We start from the raw sequence: 27,324 nt of genomic DNA on the forward strand, positions 1-27,324 counted from the left end.
TTAATTTCTGTAAAATTTTATGTTATGGGCATTAACTTGGTGCAGTTTGTGGATTTTACGTTAATAAAACAGCATTTGAGATTTTATCTACTACATTTCTTATTCATTATGGACAAAAGAAAGTAATATTTGGATAGCTCAGTTTACTTGGCAGACATGGTCATTCAAAGCTTTTGACAAAGCACCCTGCTGTTTCACAGTCCTTTGTATGGACTAGTCCATATCACATACAAACATAAATCACTGCATCTTCATTTTCTTCAGTTTTCTTATTTAACCTCATCGAATCTAATTTGAAAGTAACAACAGATTTCAGTTTCGGTGGCTTAGTCAACCTCAATTAAAATGTTTATTATTTTTTTAAACTCTTAATCATTAAGTTTCTGACCTGGTTTCAATCTCAATTTTTCTTCATTGAAGCCCAGTTGGTCCATTATTACCTAAGTATTTTTTTAAAGTTTTTGTTTAAAACTTAACAGCGAAAGTGGTTACTTATTTCTATGTCTTGTTTTGTATCCATGGTTTAAACAAACCACTTTGATTGTCAACAGCTTGCAAAATTTTTATGACGGTGCACTAAAATATTTGGAGCAAGTGTGAAAAGGCTGAATAAAATGAATATGGAAGGCACATATTTGCTGACAAACTGATGTGTTCACATCAGCACTGGTTCATTAAACATCAAAACATTGATATTTGTACAAATTTGCCATACAGTTTCTTCACTTTTGATGATCTAAACAAAGACTGATGGATGTTCTTCACCAATCTCAATTCAAAACTTATGAACTACAAAGCTGTCACACTAAAAGAAGAAAGTGACTGGCTAAGTATTGATTTAATGTTTAGGTGACTTAACTTCACTGTCAGGATTGATCAACAGTCGGCTACATTGAAAAGTATGTGCAGCCAAATTTACTTATGTATTAAACCGTGTTATTGTTGCATTCTTTCACAGGTCTCTGACTCCTCTTCAGTGGTCACTGCTGTGGGTCACTCCTGGAGGTCCTTCTCTCTCGCTTCCCTCAGTGCTCGGGGGCGTGAGCCGCTCTGAGGGGCTACAGGGATGCAGCTGCCTCTCTCCTCTTGTGAAACTGCTGCACTTTTGGATGTCTACAAGTTAAAAGGCAGGAAACGAGAGTTGTATAGAAGTCTATTGCACTTTGTTACTCAACAGAGAACACATTAATGTAATACTTCATGGTATCTTGTCATCTGGCTGATGTTTAGGGGCCAAGGTAACTCTTTGTAAAGTGGCAGTGGAACTACCATCTGCTAAATTATGGCGATCATTTATTTTCTTAGTTCTTTCTTTCCAAACAAGAAATAAACTAATATTTTGAATTAGCTGATTTGGCACTTTTCAGTTCTAATTTTGACCAGATGAGTTTGTCTATGCAAAGCATTTAATACGTAGCCTGCTAGGACACTGTGAAGACCTTGGTGTTCTTGCATGGCGTTACTAGACATCCCTATTCAAGAGCTTATGTCCACTGAGCCATGATAAAAAACAATATTACCCATCAGTTTGATTCCTTTGCTGTCCGTGTATGTATGGGGTCGAGGGCGCAGCTTGGTTTTGGGAGGTCTGATCCGGTGGGGAGAGAATACAGGAGGAGCAGAGGGTGGAATAGAAGTGCAAGAGAGAAACAGCCTTTGTTCCTTCAGGGAACGCAACTGTTTGTAGAGTTCCTGTAGCTCCTGATTCTGTTGTGTCTGCAAGGAAACAACTTCTCTGATGTGTCTATGTGGGAGAAGATGATGGGATGAAGAAAGATATGCCAGAGGAATAAAAGAACAGGCCGAAAAGGATGAAGATGTAAAAGAGGGACAGGGTGGAAATTAGGTTTATTTAAACAGAGTTGACATAAAATGTAGAAGAAAGGGGGAGGGAGAGAATGAAACAAACAAGAAAAACTGTCAGACACATGTGAAAGTTTTAGCTTTTTAAAAATTTTCAGATACACACAGTTTATGATCTATTTTTCCTTTTTCTCACTTTTCCCTCAGTGTGTGCAGCTCTCTCCTCAGGTTCTCATCTTCCAATTCACTTTCATCTTCATCATCATCTTCATCATCACCACCACTGCTCCCAGGGTCAGAGGGGTAGTAGCTGCTGGAGAGATGAAGGCTTGGGGAAGTCTGCTTCTTCAAATCCATCTCATCCTCGTCCCCGGAGTGCTCCTTCACCTTTCGGTCAATGTCCGGGGACAGAGGAGCACCATCTGTCAGTTTGTCCTCAGCCTGTGCCTCCAGCTGGCTCACAGAGATGTGTCCCACTTTCCTGTGAATGTTGCTCTGACCGAGGTGCATTTGCTGTGTTAGGGAATCCGTGGAGAGGAGGGGCTGTACAGTTACCTGATGACAGACACCCAAGAAAGAGAGACATGACTCTTATGTGCTGTGCCATTCCTAACACAGTGGTTTCTACTACCTTTATTGGCTGTAACATTGACTGTTCAAGTAATCTTCCTAATATACTGGCACTGGGGAAAATAACAGAGGCTCCTAACTATGTTAATTTCAATGAGCTAACAAGAAGTAGGGCCACCCTTTGCCATTAGAACAGCTTAATTTCTTCTTGGAATGCTGTTATGCAAGTCCTGAAGTATATGTAGCGGGATATTGTACTGATTTTCAAGAACAGCTAATAGCAGCTCCTATTTTTTGAGGGATGAAGGAGTTGGAAATCGACTTTGCACTCTGCATTTCAGCAATTCCCTTAAAAATTCTGTGATGTTTAGGTCTGGTAATTATGGAGGCTGTGGAAGTCATTATATTTCATCCTAATGTTCATCATCCTGGAATATGGGAACATCATGTGGGAACAGTGTTTCCATCATAAGGGCTTCCTGGATTCCAATGAATCGCCTGCCCATACTGTTACTGATCCCCACCATGTTTAGCAATTGGCAACAGCCATTGGAGGCTGAAGGCATCCTTTGGCTTTCTCCAAATGTAAACCTGTCAGGAGGAAATAGGGTGAAAATGACTCATCAGACCATACTGTTTTTTTTTCTGTTGCTCAGAGATCCAGGTTCTGTGCTCCTTTTAGGAGGATATGAGCCTTTTGGTGTTGGCCTTGGATACAAGTGCTTTCTAAATGGGAGCCCTGCCATAAACTCAGGCTTTGTGAAGCTCATGATGTACAGTTTCTGTTGAGACTGGGTCACAGAGGTGCTAATTCAGTTCTGTTCCATTTGTTACATTAAATAATTTTGCAGGTATTTTGGACACCAACTATCTTGCTTGTTTCAAACTTTTAGTTGCCTCATGTCGGTTTGAAAACTTGTATATCAAAGTATTGATAGGCTAAATACCAATTAGTATGTGTCAATCAGTATGACTCACTTTTGCAGCCACTTTTGTAATTGAGATTAACTACATAGTTAAACTAGTTTATGTGATGTCCCCGTTATTTGGTCCACCCCTAGTATATTATGACTCATATTAAAGAATACATCCAATTTACACTGGAACTGTTCAGTGACATAAACAGTAATATCTGAAGACTCAGAAAATTCTGAATTACCTGCATTAATCCTGTCTGGTAATGGGGATGGAGGTCTGTCCCCTTCTCTTCGTTGTTTTTGCCTTTCTGATTACTGGTGTGCACTTCAATAGATGCATCCCGAAACACACAAACAGTAATAGCACAGAGACAGACCAGCCGACAGGTAAACAAGCAGTAAGCGTACACACAAGAAAGGCGTGGAAATGAACAGAGAAGCAGACACATCCATATAGAGACAATACAAACCCAGAAAAATAGACAAAGATATTATTAATATCTGTAATTATCAATAAAACCTGATGACAGAACCACTTCATACAGTATTTGATAGAAAACATACCTCAGTGACATTCTCTAAAGCATGTATATAACAGTAGTCCAAGGTGTACAGTGACCAATAGTTTTCATTGATGTTGGAAGTTGTAACAAGCTCATATATATCTCCAGAAGTGTAAAAGATACAGCACAGATTTTACACTGCGCTGCAACAAACAAGCAGCAAAGTGTATCACTGGTATTGCCAAGCAAGGCTCTGGTCAACATGTTAACACACAGGGGATGATGGATCCCAGCATAATAGCTGGTAAAATAGATGTCCATCAATTTGTTCACCCATGTGTATTCTGGGTTGCTGTCACTGGTTGCAACATGTAATTCCTAAGTTCAAGTGCTTGTCAATTAGTTAAACAGGAAATTGTTTACTGTGAGTGTAAAAATTTTAATAGCAACCACTTAACATTTTTTTTCACATTTTATCTCACAAAGCTTGCCAAAAAGTAGTGAAACATCTGATAGGTACATGACAAGACATGAGTTTAAATAAAAACCAAGTATACAAGTATGAGGACTAGGACCTTCTGAACTGGTGTGGAGTCATGCAGTACTACAATGGGGGGCAGCTGGTAGTGTAGTGGTTAGCACTACTGCTGTTAGACCCAAAGGTTGCAGGTTCTATTCCCCCCCCGGTGGTGGTACCCTAGAGCAAGGTACTTATGCTAAATTGCTCCAGTGAAATTATCCAGCTATCTAAATGAATGTAAGTCATTGTGGCAAAAGCATGAGCTAAATGAATAAATGTAAGGAGAGAAGTAGCTCTTCACTTGTCTAATCTCAACATAATTCTAGCATTTTCCTATGTCTATACTTAACCCTCACATAACAGGGTTCTATACAATGAAAATTTATTAGTTTAGTACAGCAGCATTTCTACTCTGTATGCAGTCTTTTTACTTCCATAAATGTCCTTTACATGTGACAAAAACATAGCAGACCTTACCACTTCAACATGTATGCAATAAACTCCATAGAGGTGAGTCCGACAACACAACCCCAGTCTCTGGTTATGGGTTAAGTGACGTCATTCGTCACAACAGCAATAAAGTAAACGAGTAATGAACACTCAAGGTACGATTTAAAAACATTACAGAAAACAATGACTTCTTTTGACTGTACAGAAGAACAACGTCCTGTCATATTGATGCTCAACCAGTCATAACTATTGATTAGTCTCAATCTAATATCACAAGTGAAACGGCAGATTCATTATAATTTATTTATCAAAGCAGCTCCTGGTCTTAACCATTTATACAGCTGGGTAGTTTTTACATCACCAGCTCAGGTTAAGTACCTTGCTCAGGAGAACTAAAACGGGAGGTGGGATTCAAACCCCAGTCCTTATAGGTATAAACCATAAAACTAATTATTAACTCAGTTTAAGTAGCATTCTTTCTAGGATCAGGACTGAGGTCAAAGTCAAGATACATGAGAAACGTTTTACATTTATTCATTTAGCAGACGCTTTTGTTCAAAGCGACGTACATCTAAGTAAAAAGTACAATTTATGCATTACATTGAGAGAAGGAGACATAGGCTGTAAGTAAACCTAGTTTGTTACCTACCACTTGCTGCACCGAGGTTCATCGTTCAAGTAGGTGCATAAGACACAGGATAGACAAATCCCGATACCCACACCAATTTTTTTTTTTTTTAAATTAAATATTATAAGATACACAAATGAGCAAGTTTTATTTTTGTTATGTGGAGAAACAGACTGGTGAGGGTGCACAGAGTGAAACGGGAAAGGTCTCTGAAGGAGCTTCTCTAACAGGTATGCTCTCTAGTCTCCTTCTCTGGGTCACATGTCTTCCTAGTGCTTGGAAAGGTTTAAATAAACGGTGATTTCCTTCCCTTTGTTCTGCCTTTTTCATGCACATAAGGCCATGCATGTCACGGTTTTATAAGTAGTGTTAATAACATAAATACCCTTCTACTAGTGTAAATAAAGCTTTGATCTCATGATAACATGAATATCATCTAGAGTCAAACATTTGCTTGAAATACTTAACAGCACCTCTAACAGCATAATACCCAAGCACTTTGCAAAGTGACATAGTATTTTTGGGAACTTTTACGCCTTCATATCATTAACATCAGAAAGCCAAAGTATCAAAATGTTTCAGTTCAGTACATTATGTACCGCGTTCTTGCCGTATCCTGCACTTGCAAGGTAGAGTTTGGACCACCATGACCCTGCACTGGGCAATGGGCGCACACACACACACATTGTCTGAACCGCTTGTCCCATACGGGGTCGCGGGGAGCCGGAGCCTAACCCAGCAACACAGGGCAAAAGGCTAGAGGGGGAGGGGACAGACTCAGAACTGGACACCAGTCCATCTCAAGGCACCCCAAGCAGGACTCGAACCCCAGACAGCAGAACCTGCTCCAAACCATTGAACCACTGCGCGACCACACCTCTGTCCCCCTCACAGGCAATGGGCAGTCACTGATAATAAATAACTAAATCTTTATTGATAATAAAGCATTTTTCTGCATTTACAATAAATATCTATGCAAACAAGCATACGACAATTTAAAATGTTTAAATATATTTGTCATGAAAAAAATTCTTCTAGCATTTCAACATAGACACATCTACAAATGAAATTACTCCCATATCATCTCATTCTTTCCCTCATCTCTCTCTCAGAGACACACATGCACATGCACACTCACTGGAAACACTACCTTGTTCGACTCTGGACTTCTTGAACAAGTTGGAGTGACGTAGTTTGCATGTCCAGCTTTTGAATTTGCGAGTCCAGGATTTCTTGCTCACAGGGTTTCTGATGCTAGGACAAGTCAGGCCAAAATATCCACCGACTTCTTTTTGCCGTCTCTGTTCTGGCTGATGGGAGACTGGGTGCTGATACGGAGGAAGTGTTTTGTCTCCTGGGGTAGTGGCTTCAGATCGTGGGGGGGTCAGCTGAAGGTAAATTAAAAAGGAAGTGTAGGAATATGGGCATCCATCCATCATCAATAACTGTTTGTCCAATTCAGAGTCACAGCGGTCCGTAGCCAGTCTCGAAAGCACAGATTATGAGACGGAACACCCTGGAAAGGACACCAGTCCATCACAGGGAAATCACACAAACTCATTCACTCACAGATACCCACTAAGGGCAATTGAGAGTCACCAATTCACCTGAAACACATGTATTTGGACTATGGGAGGAAATCTGCATGAACACACAGAGAACATGCAAACCTCACTCAGACTGAGTGATATCTGAATACCATTAGGGTAATAAATATAATTTTTTTTTAATGATAGACACAGTAAGATGTACAAAGACTACTAACACATAGCCTTACAGCATTAGGTAAGAGTAAATGAGCAACATTTGAACCTGCGTCTAAATGCCCAGAAGTCCCAAGGCACCAACACTACCCACTGTATCACCATTCCCCTTTTGTAGAGGGTTAGCACAAAAAGCAAAAAAAAACCCAAGACAAAAATATGCACATGCCAACATTAAGGCAGTATTTGACATTACAGGATGTTATTCCAACTCACCATCACTACTTGCAGTGTTTTACTTACACAAACTGCGTGGTTGCCAGGCTGACATGGCAGTGCTGCTGCATCTTCATGTGGGCGCAGGAGAAGAGAACAAGGGGGTGAGGGGGTGCTGAAAGATCGGGATGGTTGACATTCTACAGGGCCCAGTTCAGAGGGACACAGGGCGCTTACACAGGCCCAGGATCCCTGACTCTCTCTAACTGGGATGTCTTTTTCTCCATCTTCCATGTCAGGAGAGGTGCAAGATGACCGGGAGGTGCATGAAGAAGAGGTACGAGAGGAGGAGCGCGTGGAGGTGTTGAAGGAAGAAGGGGGAGAAGGAAAAGTCTGAGGGAAAGCACGTGGCTCCAAAGCTGGCACAGTGGAAGGAGCTGCAGTGCCACCCCCTGCAGCTACCACACTGCCGTCACCTTCTTTGTGTAACAAAGTCCTCAGCTTCTCATCCAAAGTTTTGATGCAGTTATCAACACTCTCGACTTTCTGGGGGTCCTCAGTGTCTGAGCCCCGTAAGGAAGAGGTTTGGGATGTACTGGGGGTAAATACGGGGGGCACCATGGTGCAGAGTGGAAGAGGCGGCAAAATGGTATCTGAGGGCTGAACCGATGGTTGAATAGGAGTGTCCCCGTCAGATACCTCACACTGCAGTAAACATGGAGGTTGCTCAGTCTGTTGCACTAACTGCTGTTGCAGTAGTTGAGGATCAATCAGTGGAGGTTGTAAGGCCTGGTTTTCAGCTTCTTGCTCTAAATCCTGTGGGTGCTGCAAACTTGATGTTGGCAGCATTTGTGGTTGCATATGTTGATGCTGTGGAATTACATGTTCTCGAGAAGTTTGCTGTTGCGCAGCTTGTTTTGGTAGGGTTTGGTATTGTTGAGCTTTTGGTATGTGCTGTTCTACAGATTGCCGTGTCAGGTCTCGCTGGATTGGAGATTCATTAGACCATTCCTGTTGAACTGGCAGCTGTAGAGGCTGTTCCTCTGTCTTTGGTCTGTGTTTTGTGGCTGGTGTCAACTCCGTTTTTGCCATCTCTGAATGTGCCAGTTGGTTTTGCTGCCCTACTTCTGGATGTTTCAGCTGATGCTGTAATGGGGAATGTCCCTTTAAACTTTCTGTCTGGAGCTCCAGTGGCACTGACATTGGAAACGGCTGTTTGTGGACGCTGAGACCTACAGACTTAAATGATGGAGTGTCACAAGGGCCACATTCAGGCACAGGCCCCTCTCGTGTGGGTCCCCCAGGGCAGACACTAGGAGAGGCAGCAATAGCAGAAACACTTGCATAAACCGGAAAGGTAGCAGTGGCAAGGGCAGAGTTAAAGGCAGAGGTTTCATCATTAGCATGATGGGGTGACTTCGGGAAAGTGCTGCCAGAGGCTGGCCCAGCAGAGGTTGAAAGATGGGTCAGTGAATCAGAAGTGATGGGGGCAGGCAGCATGGCAGCACTAGCAGCAGAGAGAGAAGAGAAGCCCGAGACACTGGGCACAGTGACCGCTGCTGTAATTTCAGCCAACGAAGAGACTAATGCAGATTCAGCAGAGGAGGGGACAGTAGGGACAGCCAGTAAGGTATGTGGAGAACTGGTGTCATTGGAGGATCCAAGTCCCTGAGAACCTTCACCGTCTACAATGTGAACAGAAAAGGTACCATTACCAACAACATGAATCTGTCTTGTTTTTCATAAATATACTTTGGTGCCATTCATTGTCTAAAAGGTTCATTATTATTTACATTATTATTATTGTTATTATTATTATTATTATTACTATGAGGGGGGTGCAGTGGCACAGTGGGTTGGATTGGGTCCTGCTCTCCGGTGGGTCTGGGGTTCGAGTCCCGCTTGGGGTGCCTTGTGACGGACTGGCGCCCCGTCCTGGGTGTGTCCCCTCCCCCTCCAGCCTTACGCCCTGTGTTGCTGGGTTAGGCTCCGCGACCCCGCATGGGACAGGCAGTTCAGACAGTGTGTGTGTGTGTGTGTGTGTGTGTGTGTGTGTATTATTGTTATTATTAATAATAATAGCTGTAAACTAGATTAATCTAACACCTGTTTAAGCATTTTGCCTTTTTTCCTTTGTTGCCATTTCTGTGATTGTCATTTTTTCTTATATACGCCGCCTTTATATAATAGGGTATCACAAAATTAAAAAAAACATTGCAATATATACTATATATACACACACCTTTTCTATACAACGGGCGTATATCTCAGTATAATGGCATTTTCACCTGTTAGGCAGTCATTTTACTTTCACGAAAAAAAGAAGTTGATGTATTAATGTAACACCACTCATATTTGCTCTTGTGTTATTTCAGCCAGTGGCAGGTTTTTAAAGAGAGCAATTTAGTTCAGCCTCGACGCAGCTGCTGCATGGCTTTCAGGCTACCTTTGCACAATACATATCCCTACCTTTTGTTGAGCTAGGGTCTGCAGAAGGCACTGTATGTTTTTCTCCAGCTGGGGGCATTGTAGCAGGCCCCTTAGCAGGGTCTTTGTGGCGGATGGTTTGGTTGATGAAGAATCGCCAGCGACCTACTGAGGACTGAGGAGCTGATGCCACTGAAAAATACAGAGTGAAAGACGAAGAGTGGATGAGGATATGAGATACATGGGGAAGAAGAATGGGAAAGTGGAATGACAAAAGGAAGATTTCTGAGGCTATCCTGCTGTTTTAAACATTTTAACCTTTCACAGATGCTCTACTAATGCTATCAGTGAAACTCATAGCAGTATTTGCAGATGTACTTAGGAAAATGAGCTACATGGAGCCTAACAGACATCACAAACACAAGGCAGTATTCAAAATATGGAATGAGACGTCCACTTTTTGCAATTTGATGTTTTTAACATATTATGAGTACAAAATCCCATTGTGGTACAACTATTTAATCAGCTGGGTTTCTACTGCTACACTGAAGAACAACAATGTCAATAAAATCTTTCCTCAATCTGAGTTACTCACCATTGACAGGTGCCGGAACTTCAACACGGATCTGATCCACTGGACCAGTCTGAGACAAAAAAAAACCAGCATAAAAATATGTACAAACATAAATAAAGAGAATGTTGTGAGCTGATGGGTGGTCCAACCAAGCGTAGGAACGCATTCAGGTGCATCAAGACAGACAGCTCCCAGATACCTGCCTCTGCCCGAATTGCATTACCTATGGCGGCCAGCTGCCGACACATAAGGACCAATTGTAGGGACTAGAAAGGCAGCTGGTCTGACGACTTGGGTTTTTGTTTGTTAGCTTTGTTCTTTTGGTTTAACATAAATCTATTTTTGTTTAAAAGTCCTGCTGTCCTGTGCCTCAGTCCTGCTCTGTAGCTGCCTATGCCCCATGGCTGGCCACAATGTTAAAATCAGAAAAAAATCAAAGCTGTGGGTTAAATTATCTCACTGGAAATAGTATGCAATTAGAGGGAAGACTGGGCACTGGGTTTCAGGTGGGCACTGTGCACATACCGTGGTAGACTGTTTACTCACTGACCTGTGGCTGCATGGGAACGATTTTCACAGCTCTCTCAACAATTGCTCTCAACTCCTCCACAAACTTGTCTTTCTCTGAATCCAACACAAAATCCTCCTCCACCTGTAAGATGATTACATTTATTTAGCAGATGCTTTTCTCCAAAGCAACTTCCAATGAACTCTATGTAGTGTTATCACCAAGGTAACTTAGAATGCTAGTTACACTACTGTTACCTGACATTTTTCTCTAGAAGAGCTTATAATTATTTACCCAACTCAGTAATTTTACTGGAGCAATTTAGGGTCAGTACCTTACACAAGGGTACTACAGCTAAAGGTGGGAATAGAACCTTTGATCATTTGGGCTAAAGCCAACTGCGCTAACCACTATGCTACTAGCTGTTTGCTTATAAGTTACTGAAAAAGCTTGCATGAGTTCACTGGAACCTTATAGATCAGCAAGGACCATTTGGACTGCATTTCTCAGTAAGAGATGGGAGAGGCAGAGGGATGCACACAACATGGGCTCTTCCTGTGTGTAATAACAGCCTCATCAAGAACATTCTTCTCTATTATGCTTGTAACAGTATCTATATGTTTTAACTGAGTACATTTTCTTCTTTTGTTAATGTAGTTTCTCACCATATAATCTGCTATATCCTCTGGGGCATCACCCTCTGTGTCAAACTTGAAAGTGACCAACTTGTTGTTGTGGGTCTCCAGCTGACACTCTACCATGTGATCTCCAGTGCTGGAGAGCTGATGAAGGAAAAGAGTGACATTCACAGTTTCTGGAAACTTTACTTTAAAGGACCGTCTCTTTAATTAAGAAGGAGCAGGTTTGAGTACCTGGAGCATGCTAAGCTGAAAGTGGGTGACTTTTTCAGACTTCTGACAGGAAGATCTCCTGCGGGATTTCCCTCTTTCTACCTTCTCGCTTGCTAAAAGTAGCTCGGGCTCCTCTCCTTTTGCAGGAGCAGAACTGTTCGAGAAAAAGGCAGCAGGGTGGGAGTACACACACACACACATTTTCAGAACCGCTTGTCCCGTACGGGGTCACGGAGCCTACCCGGCAACACAGGGCGTAAGGCCTGAGGGGGAAAGGGACACACCCAGGACGGGACGCCAGTCCATCACAAGGTACCCCAAGCGGGACTCAAACCCCAGACCCACCGGACAGCAGGACTGCGGTCCAACCCACTGCGCCACCGCGCCACCGCACCCCCGTAGGGTGGGAGTAAAGAGTGGGAAAAGACATACAAGTGATGTCAAAAGATCTAACAAAATAAATTCAATACCAATCCTGCTAAAGGAAATGAGATCTGCTTTCTGGTGATAACCTTTCATTATGACCACATCTGCGGTAGCGTACCTGGAAGAGGGTCGTCTCTCTGTGGTGGACGGATGTAAAGTTTCCTGCAGAGATAGATTAAGACAGACAGAGGCATCAAAATGGATAGAAATACAAACAGGTGATACCAGCCCAGCAACAAACGCACTCAAGGACGATCAATCGTTTACACTTGGATTTGATATGGTGAAAGAAATATTAGTATTTGTTATGATTTCACACTGCACTGTAAGATTTTGATGTCAGTGTTTAATTAATGAAGCCTCAAACGAAATACTCAATTAATAGCGTAAGTTTGTCAGTTTGATAATTCAAGTGGCTAAAAAGAAAAAAAAAATGTGTATGAAGATTTGTACACCGCAGGCTTGAACAGGGTTGATGAAATTGTGTAACGAGACATAAAAACCAGTGTAGTAAACCACCATGAAATCAGCTGTGATGTGCTCTGTTGACTTTGTGCCATATCAACCAGTCCTATACTCTCTGCATACTGAGACCAAGCATTTTAAGTGGTTCCATCTTAATTTTTCTATATCTTGTACCCTGTCAATATGTCACTGTGGTAAAATGTTCCATTTTAAGTCCTTTTTATCTGACATTGTAAGACGTCTGTGTTCGTACGGTATACAGTAATGATCTCTCAGGGTTATGGGTCTGTACTTTACGTACTGTCTGCATGTATACAAGTGTGGGTGCTTCTTTCGTATATTGTTAATTGCAGATATTGAGCTGTAGGTGCTATTGTACCTGAGGTGTTCCAAGTGAGGTGGAGTCAGAACTAGGCAGTGAAGTCTGGCCTGTCAGGGTGCTGTTTGAGTCGAATGAATGGAAAGCAGGGACAGGAGGAGGGACCCATGCAACACTGGCCGTCCCTGGCTGGGGTAACCGCATTGCCTGCAGGAGAGTTTGTTCTGAAGCAGGGGCAACAGGAGGGAGTGAAATCAAGGTGGCAGAGGGGTAGGGTGGACCATAACACGGACTGAGGGGTGGTTGAAAGGAGTGTGAAGTAACAGGCAAGGGTAGCTGTGATTGTGCCAAAGTCTTAATTGTCTGTGTGTGTTTTTTCACCTGCATTTGGGATTGTGTGTGAGCAGATGATAGAGTGGGTTGTAACTGTTGTTGTAGTGCAGTAGTGATTCCAGCTACTTCACTATAATAGCTAGGATCCTGCTGAAGGGGTAACTGAACTGAAGGGCTGGAATGAAGCTGACAAGGTGACTTTTCACTTGGAACATGGGAAGTCAGAGTTTGCTGCAGAGGGTGTAGTGAGGGTTGGGCCAGTAATTCAACAGTCTCTGTCCTATGATGTCTGTAGTGTACTGGGCTGGAGTGGTAATGTGATAGCACTGAAGAATCGACCGACTGACACTGCGGCTGTATCAGAGTTTGGCCCAGCATATGCAATTGTCCAGCCTGTTGTTCATGCGGAAGAGCAGCAGGCTGGGATGGGGCCACAGTAGTAGTGCCAACACCAAGGGAGGTCTTATTTGTCTCTTGGGATACCATCTGCCAGTACAGATGCAGATACTGTTGCAGCTGCTGTGGTGTAACCTGTGCTCTGTCCAACTGCTGATGAACACATTCCTCAGGCTGGAGGGTGGGCTGTGAGGCTGCAGGTGTACACATCAACACTTTATGTGTAAGGGCCTGAGGTAGGATAGGAGGCTGTCCATGCAACAGTATCGGAACAGTATTGTGCTCGGTTTCCTGAAGTTGGCTTTGGAGCATCACGTTGCAGAGGGACTGGGTCTGAATCTGAATTTGACTAGGGTCAGTTACTTGGCACTGTGTGTGAGTTTGACCTTGTCTTTGGATTGAGGCCAGTGGAGGGCTGCCAGTTTGAATCTTATGCTGGGATGGGCAAGGAGAAGCAAGGGCTTGAGAAGCTTGTTGCAATGCTTGAATTTGATCGTGAATATATACAAGGTTCTGGGGTTGAGTATGGGTTAAAACCTCAGTCTGGGGCTGAATGGAGATCTGCGCTAGACTCTGGGGCAGAACTTGTGCCTGACCCTCAACATAATTTTGGCTCAGTGCTTGCAGAGAAGTCTGAGTTCCTGTTTGAAGCTGAGACTTGGCATGAAACTGACTTGGATCTGGAGCGGTTAAAAAAGTCTGACCTTGTGCTGCGATCATAGCTTGGGGTTGGGTATGAACTGCCACATGTAAGGGGCTTTGAAATAGCGAATGACGTTGCACTTGCAAAGAGTCCTTGTGCTGCTTCTGAATATGGTAACCTTGTTGTTCGTGCTGCTTCTCTTTCAGCTGTTGTTTCTCAGTCTGTTGCTGCTGATCAATTTTTTGTTCTTCAGATAAAATCTGGAGTTGCCTCTGTTGCTGTTGTAAGAAAGGCTGGTGTTGCTGCTGTTGCCCTGTTAGCTCTTGACATGTAAACATTTGATTTACTGGTAATACAAGTGGCTGTTTCTGAATAGAATCTGGTTGGAGCAAAGCGTGTTGCTGTTCCTGTTGGTGTGACAAAGATTTATCTAATGGGGATGCTGAACATATGTGCCTTTCTTGTTTCAGTAGAGCACTCTGCTGCAAAGTTGGCTGTTGACACTCTGCCAACACCTCCTGTTGAATTACGGTTTGTTGGGTCTGCTGAGGTAAAGATTTGTACAACATTTCTTGTTGCTGCAAGGGGGCAACATTGAGCTGTGCATTGTGTGAAGCTATTGCAGAAAATTCAGCCCCTTCCTGAGGTACACAAGGTAATTCACTGGTCTCTCTGATTGTAGATGAAGAGGCTGGATAAGTGGGAGCTTGTGGTAAGACTGATGGTACATACGACTGCGAGGGCAATGGTGAAACTAAAGGATGAGAGGCATCCACAGAGTCAAGCACTACTGTTTTTAGAGATGGTTTCTGTGAGCTTTCTGGAAAGTAATGCTGAGTTGCAAAAAGAAAGTATGATGTTTTGGACAGGCATCATTGAAAATTTGGGAAAGACAGGGGTAGAAAAGTTAATGGAGAAGTCATGGGGGTGGTAAAATAATGACAAAAGAAAAAGGTACAAAACAGTTGTGAAGGCTAAATCAAAGAACATACAAACATACCATCTAATTTAACACTTTTACTAAACACAGTTCAGGTATTCACATTTTAATGTTCCATTGTTGGTTTACACAGAAAAATTTTATAAATCATTTCCATTAAAACAAACTAGGGCAATACATGGTGACTCACAGTGTGGAGGCTGTGTGAAGAGTGTAGGCTGAGCTGTCCTTGTTGAAGCCCATACTGCTGCAGGGGAGGTATACTGGGTCTTCGACTGTTGGCCTCAAACCCACAGCTGACAGAAGAAACACTCTCAATATCTAAATGAGGAAGATACATTGACAGCTGATCATATCTAGTAGGGGCCCAAATGTAGCAGGGGGCTCACAGTCCCCCAGGTATGTACTAAATGGATATTACACAGTAATGAATTTTAAATGATCTATTTAACAGACACTTTCCTCCAGTACAACTTTCAACGTAAGGAGAAAAGATTATAGTGTTCATGGCACTGTAAGTCTTTTAATGGTAATCTTTGAAATTGCTTTAATTATTAGTAATTACTTAGTTTTCTCTGGTTAATAAAAATTTAAATCCTGCTGTTCCCTTCAGATCTATAGCCATTAAAACCTGTCTCCATAGCAACAGAACTATAATATGATGTGGAGATCACTTGTGACCAGTGTGGAGTTCAGTTCTCATATATTCATTGCCAGTACTACTGTTTAAAGTGAGAAGCTACCTGGGAGGCCTGTAGATGCAACACCGTGCATTTGCTGCTGTTGTCGAGTATGCTGGTCCACCTCTGGCAGCTCCCCTGTCTCTTCCTGCCTCTCTTCTACCCCAGGTCCCAGAAAAGAGGAGCATGAGGGCTTGGACGATGACATAATGGAATCATCCTTCAGGTGCTTAAGGTCTTGAATCTGCTGTTGCTGCCACCGTCTCTCCCGAGACTTTTTGATGAGTGTGACTCGGTCCCGGATGGACTTCCCCACCACCTTAGCATCACTCTCGTGGAAGAAGCCTGATTTGACCTAGGTTGGAGAGACAAGAAGGCACAGTGAATGATACCTGTGTTTAACTCAGCTGACATTAAACACCTGTAATGAAAAGAGCTGTTGCTTATCTTCATATCTTCTCATGTCCCATTTTCCCTAAATAATTATTGTTCACTTTCTGCACCTTCCCACTCCCTCTTCCTCACCATTTCTAGGGCTACTTCTTCTGGACTGTCATTCTCCAGGTCATAGAGAAATTCAATGGCTTCATTGTCCTTGTGTTTTCCTTTCAGCTTCTTGGGCTCTTCCACCCAGATCCGCAGTGCCAGGCAGTCCTGCAGACCTGTGTCCTCTTCAGCCAGCTCCACCCGTACCCCAGTGTCCTCAGCAAAGAACGCATGAGTCAACAGGTCCCGGACAGACGGCCTAAGAGAGGAGAAAAGCATAACCTATGCCTGAGAGCAATGTTAAAAAACATCAGTTGCACACCAGGTGAGCTCATTGTTGGCACTACTGTACTTACAAATGTTACTGAGAAAGGCTAACCTCTGACTCTTATTCTGGCGTATGCAGCCTTCGATGATCTCCTTGATCTCGGGGTCACTCACCTTGTCAAAACTAGCTGGTTTGATACCCTACCAGGAAGGAAACATAAGAAAGAAAACAAATGGGTATAAACAGTAAAGTTTTAAATGTGTAGATTAAAAAGTGAACACTGACCCACACTGTATGGAAAAGCCTTATTGACATTTGCAAGATCAGACTCACACTGGTCACTTTGCGGTAGATCTGCGCAGCGTTCTGGCACTCAGAGTAGGGGTACTCTGATGTCGCCATCTCCAGCATGCACATCCCAAAGGCATAGACATCAACCAGCTCATCATAGTGCTCCTCATACATCTCTGGGGCCATAAACTCTGGGGTGCCTGGGTGTCAGACAGAGTGTATTTGCATATGCATTGCATTTGAACAGTATGCACACATATAACACTAGTAAGCCTCTGAACAAAAAAGAACGAATATCAGAAATTGTTGAGGTACTATAGGAAATTCAGACATCCCTAAATTTAAGAACTTTCTTCACTTGAAATTTCGGTTTAACAGGTCTTGGTTTTTTATACCCGGTTTTTGATTTCCATAACAAAAAAGTCACTATAACAAAACTTATCCAAAGCATGTACAAAAAGTCACATGACCTGCAAATGAAGCAGAAGCTGTGTGGTGATGTGTTGAGAATGAAAGAGTGTTGCTTTAAGAGAGTGGGGTATTATGGAATGTGCATTGAATTTCCACAGGAGTGTCTGTCAGCCACATTGGGTGTGTTATTTAATTGAACAATTGCAGAGACGGCAGGGCAATTAGCAGGAAAAGTTTAGCGGATGGTTTTTTTCTGGTTATGTATGTGCATTTCAGCAAAAGCAGTTTTAGAAAGTTGTTCACAATAAACGTGACATGTTCATGGTATGTTTCAATTGCAGTGCTAACTTTATTTCAGTTTATGAGGCACATTACATGCTTATCACACATTACGTTACACAAGTGTTACTGTAGTATATATAATGCAGCATACTGTGCCCTAGTAAAAAATATTACTTTTAAGTTACGCTTTTGATTTTGTTGATTTTTGCCATATCTGGATACCCCCCTATAACAAAATCGAGGATGGACTGTAACACAAAAGGCTGCAGGACATTATAGCTTTAGAATTCATATCAGTAGTTGAAGGTTTTTTTGACTCTATGATTTCAACATAACATGTTTAACTTTAACGGTTAACGTTTATCAGAGTTTAACTACGTTAAGAGTCAAAAGAGACAAATATCAGCAAAAAGGTGGAAAATGATGTATGGGAGATTGGTATGAAGATTATAGCATGTAGGAGGATGAACGAAAACAATATATAAGAAGAGTAAAGAAAGAAAAGATGACAGTTAGTGTGTATTTCTGCCCTCAGCACCTATTACACTCTTGGCAAAGGAAGTCCTCATCAGTGTGGCCAAGCCCAGGTCCCCAATCTTGACAGACCCTGTGGGGCCTGTGATGAAGACATTGTCACATTTAAGGTCACGGTGGATGATGGGCGGGGATCGGGTGTGCAGAAATTGCAGTCCCTTCAGGATTTGTCGGCACCAACTGCGCAGGACCTTGGGTTTCATCACCTTGAAACGTTTCAGGTAGCTGCAACAATGCAGGCACAAAGGAAAATCAAAACACATAGTATTAGGAAACATCTGTTAAATAGGAAATAGGCTGTAGGATTTCCACTTCTGATTCAAATTTAGCATGGCTGGTATACCCCCGTCTCCAAGATGAGAAAGTTTGAATATCAGAGGCGAGTAAGATGGTGCAATTCCCTGAACACTGGTCTAATCACACACACATTTTCAGAACCGCTTGTCCCATACGGGGTCACGGGGAACCGGAGCCTACCTGGCAACACAGGGCATAAGGCCAGAGGGGGAGGGGACACACCCAGGACGGGACGCCAGTCTGCCGCAAGGCACCCCAAGCGGGACTCGAACCCCAGACCCACCGGAGAGCAGGACTGTGGTCCAACCCACTGCACCACTGCACCCCCCTCCCACTGGTCTAATCATTTAGTGTAAATACCTGAGCACTTTTAAACCATTAATGTAGTATTTATGATAACAATGGTGTTTTTAGCAAACATTTCAAAGTAGAAACTCTGGATAGTCAGAAAAGAACTATTCTAAAGATAAAATCAGATTTCATAACTTTGCAAATGCTTTTACCGTATTTAATGCATTTTATATTAGTTACTATTTTATCCATTTATACAACAGGACATTTTTACTAATGAACCTTCCTGAAAGGGCATGGTAATTTTTAAGATTTGAACCAGTCACCTTGGTCATAAGTTCAGTTTTTTGACCACTGCATATAGAATGTTTTAATAAACAGTGTCCCTACAATGACAGCGATAACTTGGAGTACTGACGTTTTGAGTGTTCCTGAGGTCATGAGCTCGGTGACCAGGACAATGCCCTTCTTGCCCGGCAGAACAGATTCCCAGGAGTCGTAGAAGCGCACAATGTTGGGATGCTGCAGCCCCTTCAGCATCTCTGCCTCCTCCTTGAAGCGTTGCTGCTCTGCCTTGGTCAGCTTGCGATCCTGAGCCAGGCAGGGAAATACAATGAGGATGAAGCTGTACAGCAAGTTAAACAAAAATGGCAACAAAGTCATCCGTGTGAGCCTTGAGAAATCAGCACCCTGTTGAACATGCACAACTAATGGACCATAAAAAATATTAGTTATTTCATTATGACTCAGTGATAAGGACACTCAATGGACCAGATCTCTTGTGCGGTATTAAAAGTAACTGCTTTCTGTATACTGCAGTTTTCCAAAAAAGACACACGTGGTAATATTTCTCATGCACATATCATACCGGTATAAAAAGCCTACCATTATGAGAGGCACTGAAACACTCAAAAACCATCCTTTTGCCATTTTGGTAACATGTGAAGTGATTTCTATCACTTTGTTGACAGCTAATTTGGTTTTGAGAGATATACTATGAATATTATGATGAACTGCATACATTAGTGATTCATATTTAACTCACACCACAAGTCAGTGAAAATAAGATGTGATGCTTGGTGGAATGAACCTTAGATACACAGGCTGTTCAAATAGCTTGGCATCCCACATGATCATCATTTTCAAAATGAGTTCATACAGTTGCACCTGGACTGGCTCTGAAACACACACACACGCCTGTGCGCACACACACACGCCTGTGCGCACACACACTCCAATGGCCATTTTGGAGGTATAAATCAATCATACGTCTTTGAAAATAGGAACAACTAAGGAAATGCATAGCAAGATGATGACTCCCCACAGTCTGAGACAGATTCAAACCCAGGTCCCTCAGCTACGTTGTAGACCTGTTATAATGTGGCCCGCTACAACGAGGGATCGCATATGACGTGGTCAGAGCTTGGACTCCAAATTTTTTTCGATCAATTCCTTTCAATGTGCTTCAAATCTGGATGGTTCCCAAACACATTTCCAAAAGTCAAAAGTTATGCATTATAGCGATTAGTACAACACATATCTATAAAGACGAATCCTTCTTAATTTTTCCACGATAACAGCATCAGTCTGTTTTGTTGTAAATTTCTGTAACTAAGTCATTTGTAAGGAAGAGCATTTAATGTTCCAAAGCTTATCACATGTGGATGCTCTGTTTCATTATATCATGGTACATCGGTAAAAACAAAAATTCTTGAATTGGACTTTTTCAGTGTTATTATTAATTATGAAGTATGTACACTGCCATGTATCACATGTGCGGACGGTTACTTTTACTTATGTTAATCTTCCTTCAGGAGCAAACTAGAGTTAAGCTTTCTTCAACCTTCATCAAAACCGGAAACTTGTAACAACACGGACTCACTTATAATGCGGCATGAAAGTTTGTACCAGAGCATCTGCGTTATGTCGGGTCTACAGTGTATAAGGCTAAAGGCAGCATGAATTACTTTATCTTTACCTTCACTTCTTTAAGCAATCTTTAAGTATTTTGCAGATTTAATTTTTAATTTGTACAGAAAAAAACTTCAGAATCAAAAACAGACTAATTGAAATAGCTAAGATACCAGACGCACGCAATACCTTCTGACAGTCTACTACTGAATTTTCATCAAGCATCTCCCTCCCTTCTTCCACTTGTCATTCATTGTCTTTGTGGCAGGCCAGGATGAGCCACTGAAAGGCCCAGTACCACTTAACACAGCCAGAAAGTCATCATGGCCAGGATGCAGCTTACAGAGAGCTCTATGGTAGGGGCCAAGATGCCCAGCAGGCAAGAACAAAAGAGAGCCTGGAGAGCAGCAAAATAACTGACAGACCAGTGGAACACGACAAAGACAACAAAATCTGATTTGAAATGAGATAAATGGAAAGAAAATTAGTTCAAGGTGAACTAAAGGAAAGTGAGCAAGGGAATGGAGTAAGGAAGAAAGGCAGGCGAGTTCATGAAAGAAAGGACTGCATTGTATTGTTGAGGATCAGCCGAGGAGGACGGTGGGTGTCCTTCAGCATGTGCCAAGTTCTTAACCCATCCAGGCACCAGTCACTCAGCAATGCAAAAAGGCCATGCTAAATAACTGGCTCTCATCCCTGCTGCAGAAGAACATTCATCCACAGCTAGCTGGACATTTGTATATACAAGTATCCAGTTCCAGACAAAGCAAAATTCAGCTTCACTGGTCTAGGGTGCAAATATATTGTGACATAGTCACTGGGAATTTGTTTTGCAAAAAACCTCCTGTTCCAGGAATTTGTAGTTGCATTTCGTAAAACGTTTACTAAAGCAGGAATTTGTCACAAAAGTAAGGCTGCAAAACAAGAGCAACTTCACAGGTGCTTTTGTGTGTGTGTGTTTATGTGTATGAGACAACCTTGGTTGACCATTCCTCTCCTTTTTATTAAGTGTGGGAGTGAAAATTCTTCCTTTCCAGACATGAGTGAGGCAGAAAACACATTTATAGTGCAAAATCCTGGAACGATTTTTACATCGACAATGTTTCCATGGCAACTGCCTCTTTGACTGCTGAGTTTGCCTTCTGTCTGCTAGGGACAACAGAGAAAGTTGTCTTTGGATTTCGCAGTCAAAAAAGATGCATCATGTTGGCAGCAAAATGCAAAAAAAAAAATCAGCATATAGCCAGTTTCATTTTGGCCCAGTTACCAAGGCATCAGCTAAATGATCTTCATTACCTTAGTTTCATTTAGAAGGCATACATGATGTCTTTTCAGGGCATGTTTAGGCAAGAAATGCATAAATAGCATAATTAAAATCATCATTAAATCTCATATAATGTGATTTTTAAAAAAATATTACGAATGTGACTTAGGAATTGTTGATATTCAGATAAACTTTTATGCAGCTACTTGTGTGATGTACATTGGGTTCATATGGTGGAAAGGAACAAACTAATCGTACTTTCGAATCACGCCTTTGCATCTAAGTCTCTCTTTCTTGTAATGTAATGCACACATTGTATTTTCTATGAGATCTATGTCACTTTGGGGAAAAGTGTCTGCTAAATGAGTACATGTACAGTATGTATCAACAGCAACAGAACCCTTTCTCTATCTGGTCAGTCCCCTCCTGTCTTTTCCTGGTATATTCTCACATTCTTTTCTTATCTTCCTAATTCTCTTGCTAGACTATATCGTGTACTTCAGCTCTAATAAATCTACTCAATACATTAAGAATTGTCTGCTACTGACGGACTTGATGTACCTGACTTCACCGATTATGTACTATTAGACTTTTATGACTATACAAAGTTCCTCCAAGCCCTGAAAAACATGTCATAATAAACAGTATTTCAAATGTGTCTTATAATTAATGTCTTGCATCTCACACTGGTTTTAAGTTCCTTAACTTCAATCAATATGTGCTTCATTTAGTAACATAATTAGATTTTCTTTATCCCATATCTCTACAGATCTAAAAAGAGTTACATTATACCCCTTTGTTTTATTGCACGCTGTTTTCTTCTCTGTGAATTCATCATTCTGTTCTGTAATGCACCAGACTATAATATTCACCCATTTCTATTTATTCATTTACATTTATTCATTTAGCAAGTCCTTTTCTCCCAGAGAACTATGTGATAAACAGTGTCTGTTAGCAGAATGACTACCTGAACAAACCATACATTTATATCCACAGAGTAAATATGTGTATAATATGAATTATATATGGTTATCAAGGGGCAAAACATATCAATGCAGGCAACATCCAGCAGACACTCACAGAACTTCCACAAAAAATATCCAAAATGTCCAGCCCTGATGACTAATACAAGACAATGAAACTGCTTTGAGATTGATTTGCTTTCATTCTGATACACAGAACATACTTCCATCATGACCAGTGTTCTCCTACCTCATGGATACTAGAACACCAGATGAATTTCAAGAAAGAACCTATTAAAATATTCTTACCTGCAACTCACACCAGGCCACCTCCACCCATGTCTCTGTGTCCAGTCCCTTGTAAACAGTCTTAAAGGCCCCTCTGCCCAGCTCAATGTCGAACTTGAGGAAGCGGCCATCTGGAGAAGTTGCCACAGCTTTCATCTCTGCCTCCTCCTCTGGCTCTTGGGTCTTCTCTCGACTACCCTGTGGGGGTACGGAAGCAGAAGCACTAGCACTTTTTTCAGTCTCCTGAGTGAAGTTGCAGGAATCCCCAACAACCACACCTGCAGGAAAACTTGTGTCAGTCTCTTGCCTGGACCCATTGTTGGCCAAAGCCATGTTGGAAGTCTTCGGGTCATGGCACTTTAGGCTTTGCAGATCTGCATGGGGCACATTTGCAATCACTACATCAACCTCCTCCTCATGAATTTCCACACTCTTCCAGAAGAAACGCTTATTCTCTCGTCTCAACCTGGTGGCGTGAGTGACTGAGGAGGCTGTTGAGGTGAAGTGAACAGAATCATTCCCTTCCGCTTCTTTTTCTCCTTCATCTTTTTGTCTTCTTTCCTCTGTCCATGATGAAGGGAAGTCAGAAAGGGTTCTATGTGTTTTCTTCCTGCGTAGATCTATCTGAGCCTCTTGCTCAGTCATCTTCTCCTTCTCCACTGGCTCAGAGGTGTTTGCTGTGACAGTTGACTTCCCAGGATCAGTAGCCATTGGGAGTAACCACCCACTCCTGTACTCACTTCTCAAAACTTCACCTTTCTTCTCCCTCACTGTACAAACCTCTGTCTGTAACTCTTTCTGTCTTCACCTTACTGTTCTTTTTTTTTTTGCATCAGTATTCCTTATATGTTGGGTTAATCGGCCATTTCTTCACCAAGTCCTCTGACCTCTTGTGTTCCTCAATTTTCTTGCCATCTTACTGTTTAAGTGAAGCAACAGTACAGTGCATATGTAGAAGAAAGGCCACCTGTCAGGTATTTTTGTAAGTCTTTTTTTTGCTGAGAAAATATTAGATATGTATCCACATATATTTAAAAAAAAAATGAAATATACACAGAATATCAGAAAATCTCTTTTTTATCCTCCTTGCAGCTTCTCTTTAGTGATGGGGTGGAAATCCTCATGCAAATCCTAACAAACAGAAAGAATGAAAAGAATTAATTGCTTCTGGAGAACAACTTCAGGCTTGATTAATCACCACATTGTGAAATCTTACAGATGAGAAATGATAGTCTTCTAGGAAGATAATGGTGAGGTGGGAACTAAGTGCTAATGTTTCAAAGCTAGTAAATATTTACTGAACCTCTCAACACAAGATCACTTGACCAAAGAAATATCACGTGGCATTAGGTGCTAGAAGAGTATAGGAAAGCAAGTGAAAATCAGCCCTGTATGAATCAAGGGAGGCAAAAAGTGTGCAACGAAAGAGACAGACTTTAATTAAGACAATCTGCGTGAGCTCTGCCAAGGGTACAGCAGATGTCCCAAAGCTCTGTTTTGCCATCAGTTTGGCTCAATTAGGTACACACTGCAAATCCAGCAGGAACCAGGAGGGCCCCCTTACTCATCCACTTAAATGAACTCTATGCAGACCCATGAAGGCCTCATTGAAGCTTGAGTGCACAGCACCTCTAATGAGGATTGTTGCCAGCGCTGACAGACTGACAGGGGCCATAGTTCTGGGCTCCACCTGGCCTGAAAAATCGAGGGAAACGTTATTGCTTTTCTACTCCGCTTCTGTATCTCTCCTGTTAGCTCCTCCAGACTTGCTATGTGACTTTAGATCCTGCCTTTCTTTGGCAAGAATACTGCAGCACTGAAAGCAGACCTATAAATGGTCATTAGTGCTCAGAAGAAGCCCTGGCTCTCTGTAAACACACACTCCCTCCCATATTAGTCCTGCAATTTGACCAGCTAGCACTGAGAAGAAGAGTGACAGTAATACATACAATATTAATACAGCTCTAATGAGGTACACTGGTTCTGCAGAACCAAGTAAATTTGCAGACTGCAAGCAATTTATACAGTAAGCAAGTTATATCCCAGCAATTTTATGGAAAACTGTTAAAATATGAATAGAGCTGTTTAGGCAATACTTCCAATGCTCTGAGTTTCCCTCTGAATTTCTTTTCCATCTTGCCAGTTTACATTAGCATCATTTTCATCACTATGATAAATTACAGATGCCGGACATGCACGCTAAACTGATATTGTTCTCTATTGTGTTCTGTCGCGCACTGTACCCTCTCTCTGTTCCACGTGGTAAATTCCAGCGTGCCCCACCCAGATATAGCAAGATGCTGCTGACATAACAGAGAACAGAGCAACATAAACCTGTCTCATCCAAACCCGTTACTGCTCATTTCTTCTATGTCACTGTGTCTGCCTTCAATACAGAGACTGTGTGACAAGAACAGGGCGGCCTAAGAGATATGTGCTTTCTGCCGATGACGTGTTCACGTCCACAGGTGACCACAGCCCGTCTTGCTAACTGAAAAATGTACATGTAAATGCAAAAAGAAACAGAGCTGAACTATATCAGTGACCAAGTGCCACAGGAATTTAAACCCAACCAAAAATGTGCAAGTTTTTTGGTATGCAAGCGAGCCGGCAGGAACTCGGAAACAACCAGGACTTCATTTTCCTTCCTGAGGAATTCTGCAGTACCTCAGAAAAAAAGGAGAAGCGTAGAGACAGCTGTCTGAAAAATACAAAAAAAAAAAAAAACAAAAAAAAAAGGAAAAAGAAAGAAAGAAAGACACCGCATGGAGTCTTCCGAGATCGAAAAAGTAACACTCACCTGCACATCCAAAACAGTTTGTAAAAAGGACATATTTACTGTAACACATGGGGAAAATATCTGTAAAGACCTGGTTGTTCTAACACTGTGTGGACTTGACACACACACACACACACACACACACACACACACACCGAGAGAGAATCCGCACTTGAAACCTCTCCTGTGAGAAACGAACGCTTACAGCCAGTCGCTTCGCCCTTTCTTTCCACGAGCAATTCGACTGAAGTAAGAAACGCTTTCACTTCTGTAAACACACACCAAAAAACAGAGCTCGCACAGCGAAGTACCAGTTTAGTAACAGCAGTCCGAAAAGAAGGAGCAAAGGTTGATTCAGTAGAAAAACACACGGGAAGGCAAACACACACAGCTCCATAACGACACCACGCATTTTTTTTCCCCCCACAAGTATCGCGTACAAACATAGCTGTACAGTACAGTACACGAAGCTGTCAAATATTTTAACATGTCTTGTGAAAAATGCTAAAAATAAATGAATATTTACTTACTTACCCTGCAGTCACATCTGCACTGACTGGCCCATATCAGTACTTAAACCGTAGTCGGATCATATTTGATATGGAAATATTGAGGCTACACCTACAACTGTGTGCACAATTCAGTTGACAATTGACAATTGAATTGTTCAGCGTTAGAGTTTATACAACGGACATCCAACAGATAAACACCACTGCGACTGTCAATCGTATCAATTCTATGTTATAATAATCTGCACCACGACGTGTTCTTCGCTTCTCATCATGAGCCCGAAATACAGAAAAGCAGAGGCTGGATTTCCTTTCGGGTTGCTTACCCCCCGCGAACCCGGGTAAGAAACGGCGGACTTCTTCTCACACCAGTTTTCTTTTGTTTTTAGTCGGATGACAACACACACACACACACACACACACACACACACGCACAGTCAGCGCTGCTTGCTTTCGCACCTCAGGATCGTGCGCGCACCTCCGCCGTCGATTTACCACGTGACTTTTCCCGCGATTGACGACAGGAAAATTAAATAACCGCCCCAACCCAGCGATGTTGTGACAAACTTTGATCTTTAATTTAGTAAATAATCACCACAAGAAGCGCACTTCGAAAGACGACGTCAATATGAGAGCAGCTTTTCCGCCCGGACCCGACAATGCCGTGAATGTAAAGAATTAACAGAGTGGACCAGTGTAACTAGCAAGCGCTGCGACTTAAACTCGATTTAAACTCCCACTTTCCCCCCCGGATCCGTAGCGAGGGCCCTGTATTCGTGGTGTGTTTCACATGCACACGTCTCATTCTCAAAGTGGAGTGGACACATCACGACTTTCCGAAGGTGTGAGAGAGAGCCTTGCTCGCCGTGTGTAGCGTGT

At 42.2% G+C, this 27,324-nt stretch overlaps 1 protein-coding gene across 11 annotated transcripts; it reads right to left on the reverse strand.

Moving 5' to 3' along the window:
• Window positions 1-35: 35 nt before the first annotated feature.
• Window positions 36-27,102, reverse strand: LOC108918405 (serine/threonine-protein kinase WNK3-like). 11 transcript variants are annotated; one of them, XM_018725569.2, is made up of 22 exons: window positions 27,055-27,102; window positions 23,179-24,288; window positions 19,151-19,323; window positions 18,149-18,369; window positions 16,960-17,117; window positions 16,738-16,826; window positions 16,398-16,617; window positions 15,936-16,227; window positions 15,383-15,513; window positions 12,941-15,085; window positions 12,215-12,258; window positions 11,692-11,824; window positions 11,485-11,601; window positions 10,862-10,963; window positions 10,333-10,381; window positions 9,780-9,929; window positions 7,398-8,995; window positions 6,542-6,779; window positions 3,533-3,615; window positions 2,000-2,358; window positions 1,521-1,744; window positions 36-1,113 (listed from the first exon to the last, which is right to left on the reverse strand). In XM_018725569.2, exons 2-22 carry the CDS (start codon window positions 23,866-23,868, stop codon window positions 974-976), a joined length of 7,356 nt encoding a protein of 2,451 aa, XP_018581085.2. In that variant the 5' UTR covers window positions 23,869-24,288; window positions 27,055-27,102; the 3' UTR covers window positions 36-973. The 11 variants fall into 11 exon arrangements, with proteins under 11 accessions (XP_018581085.2, XP_018581087.2, XP_018581083.2 ...); XM_018725571.2 differs by lacking the exon at window positions 27,055-27,102 and adding an exon at window positions 26,924-27,015; XM_018725567.2 differs by lacking the exon at window positions 27,055-27,102 and adding an exon at window positions 26,905-27,015.
• Between the last annotated feature and the right edge of the window lie 222 nt (window positions 27,103-27,324).

This window comes from Scleropages formosus, chromosome 22 (genome assembly GCF_900964775.1).
Source record: "Scleropages formosus chromosome 22, fSclFor1.1, whole genome shotgun sequence".
In the NCBI taxonomy this organism is placed as follows: Eukaryota; Metazoa; Chordata; class Actinopteri; order Osteoglossiformes; family Osteoglossidae; genus Scleropages; species Scleropages formosus.

Bases quoted from the DNA above. Each gene is read 5' to 3' on its own strand.
- LOC108918405 (XM_018725569.2), bottom strand. From the start codon at position 23,868: ATGGCTACTGATCCTGGGAAGTCAACTGTCACAGCAAACACCTCTGAG. The intron at 11,825-12,214 runs GTACGCTACCGC...TTTCTCGAACAG, and splicing joins GAGAGACGACCCTCTTCCAG to TTCTGCTCCTGCAAAAGGAG. The intron at 10,964-11,484 runs GTGAGAAACTAC...ATCATCTTACAG, and splicing joins AGGATATAGCAGATTATATG to GTGGAGGAGGATTTTGTGTT.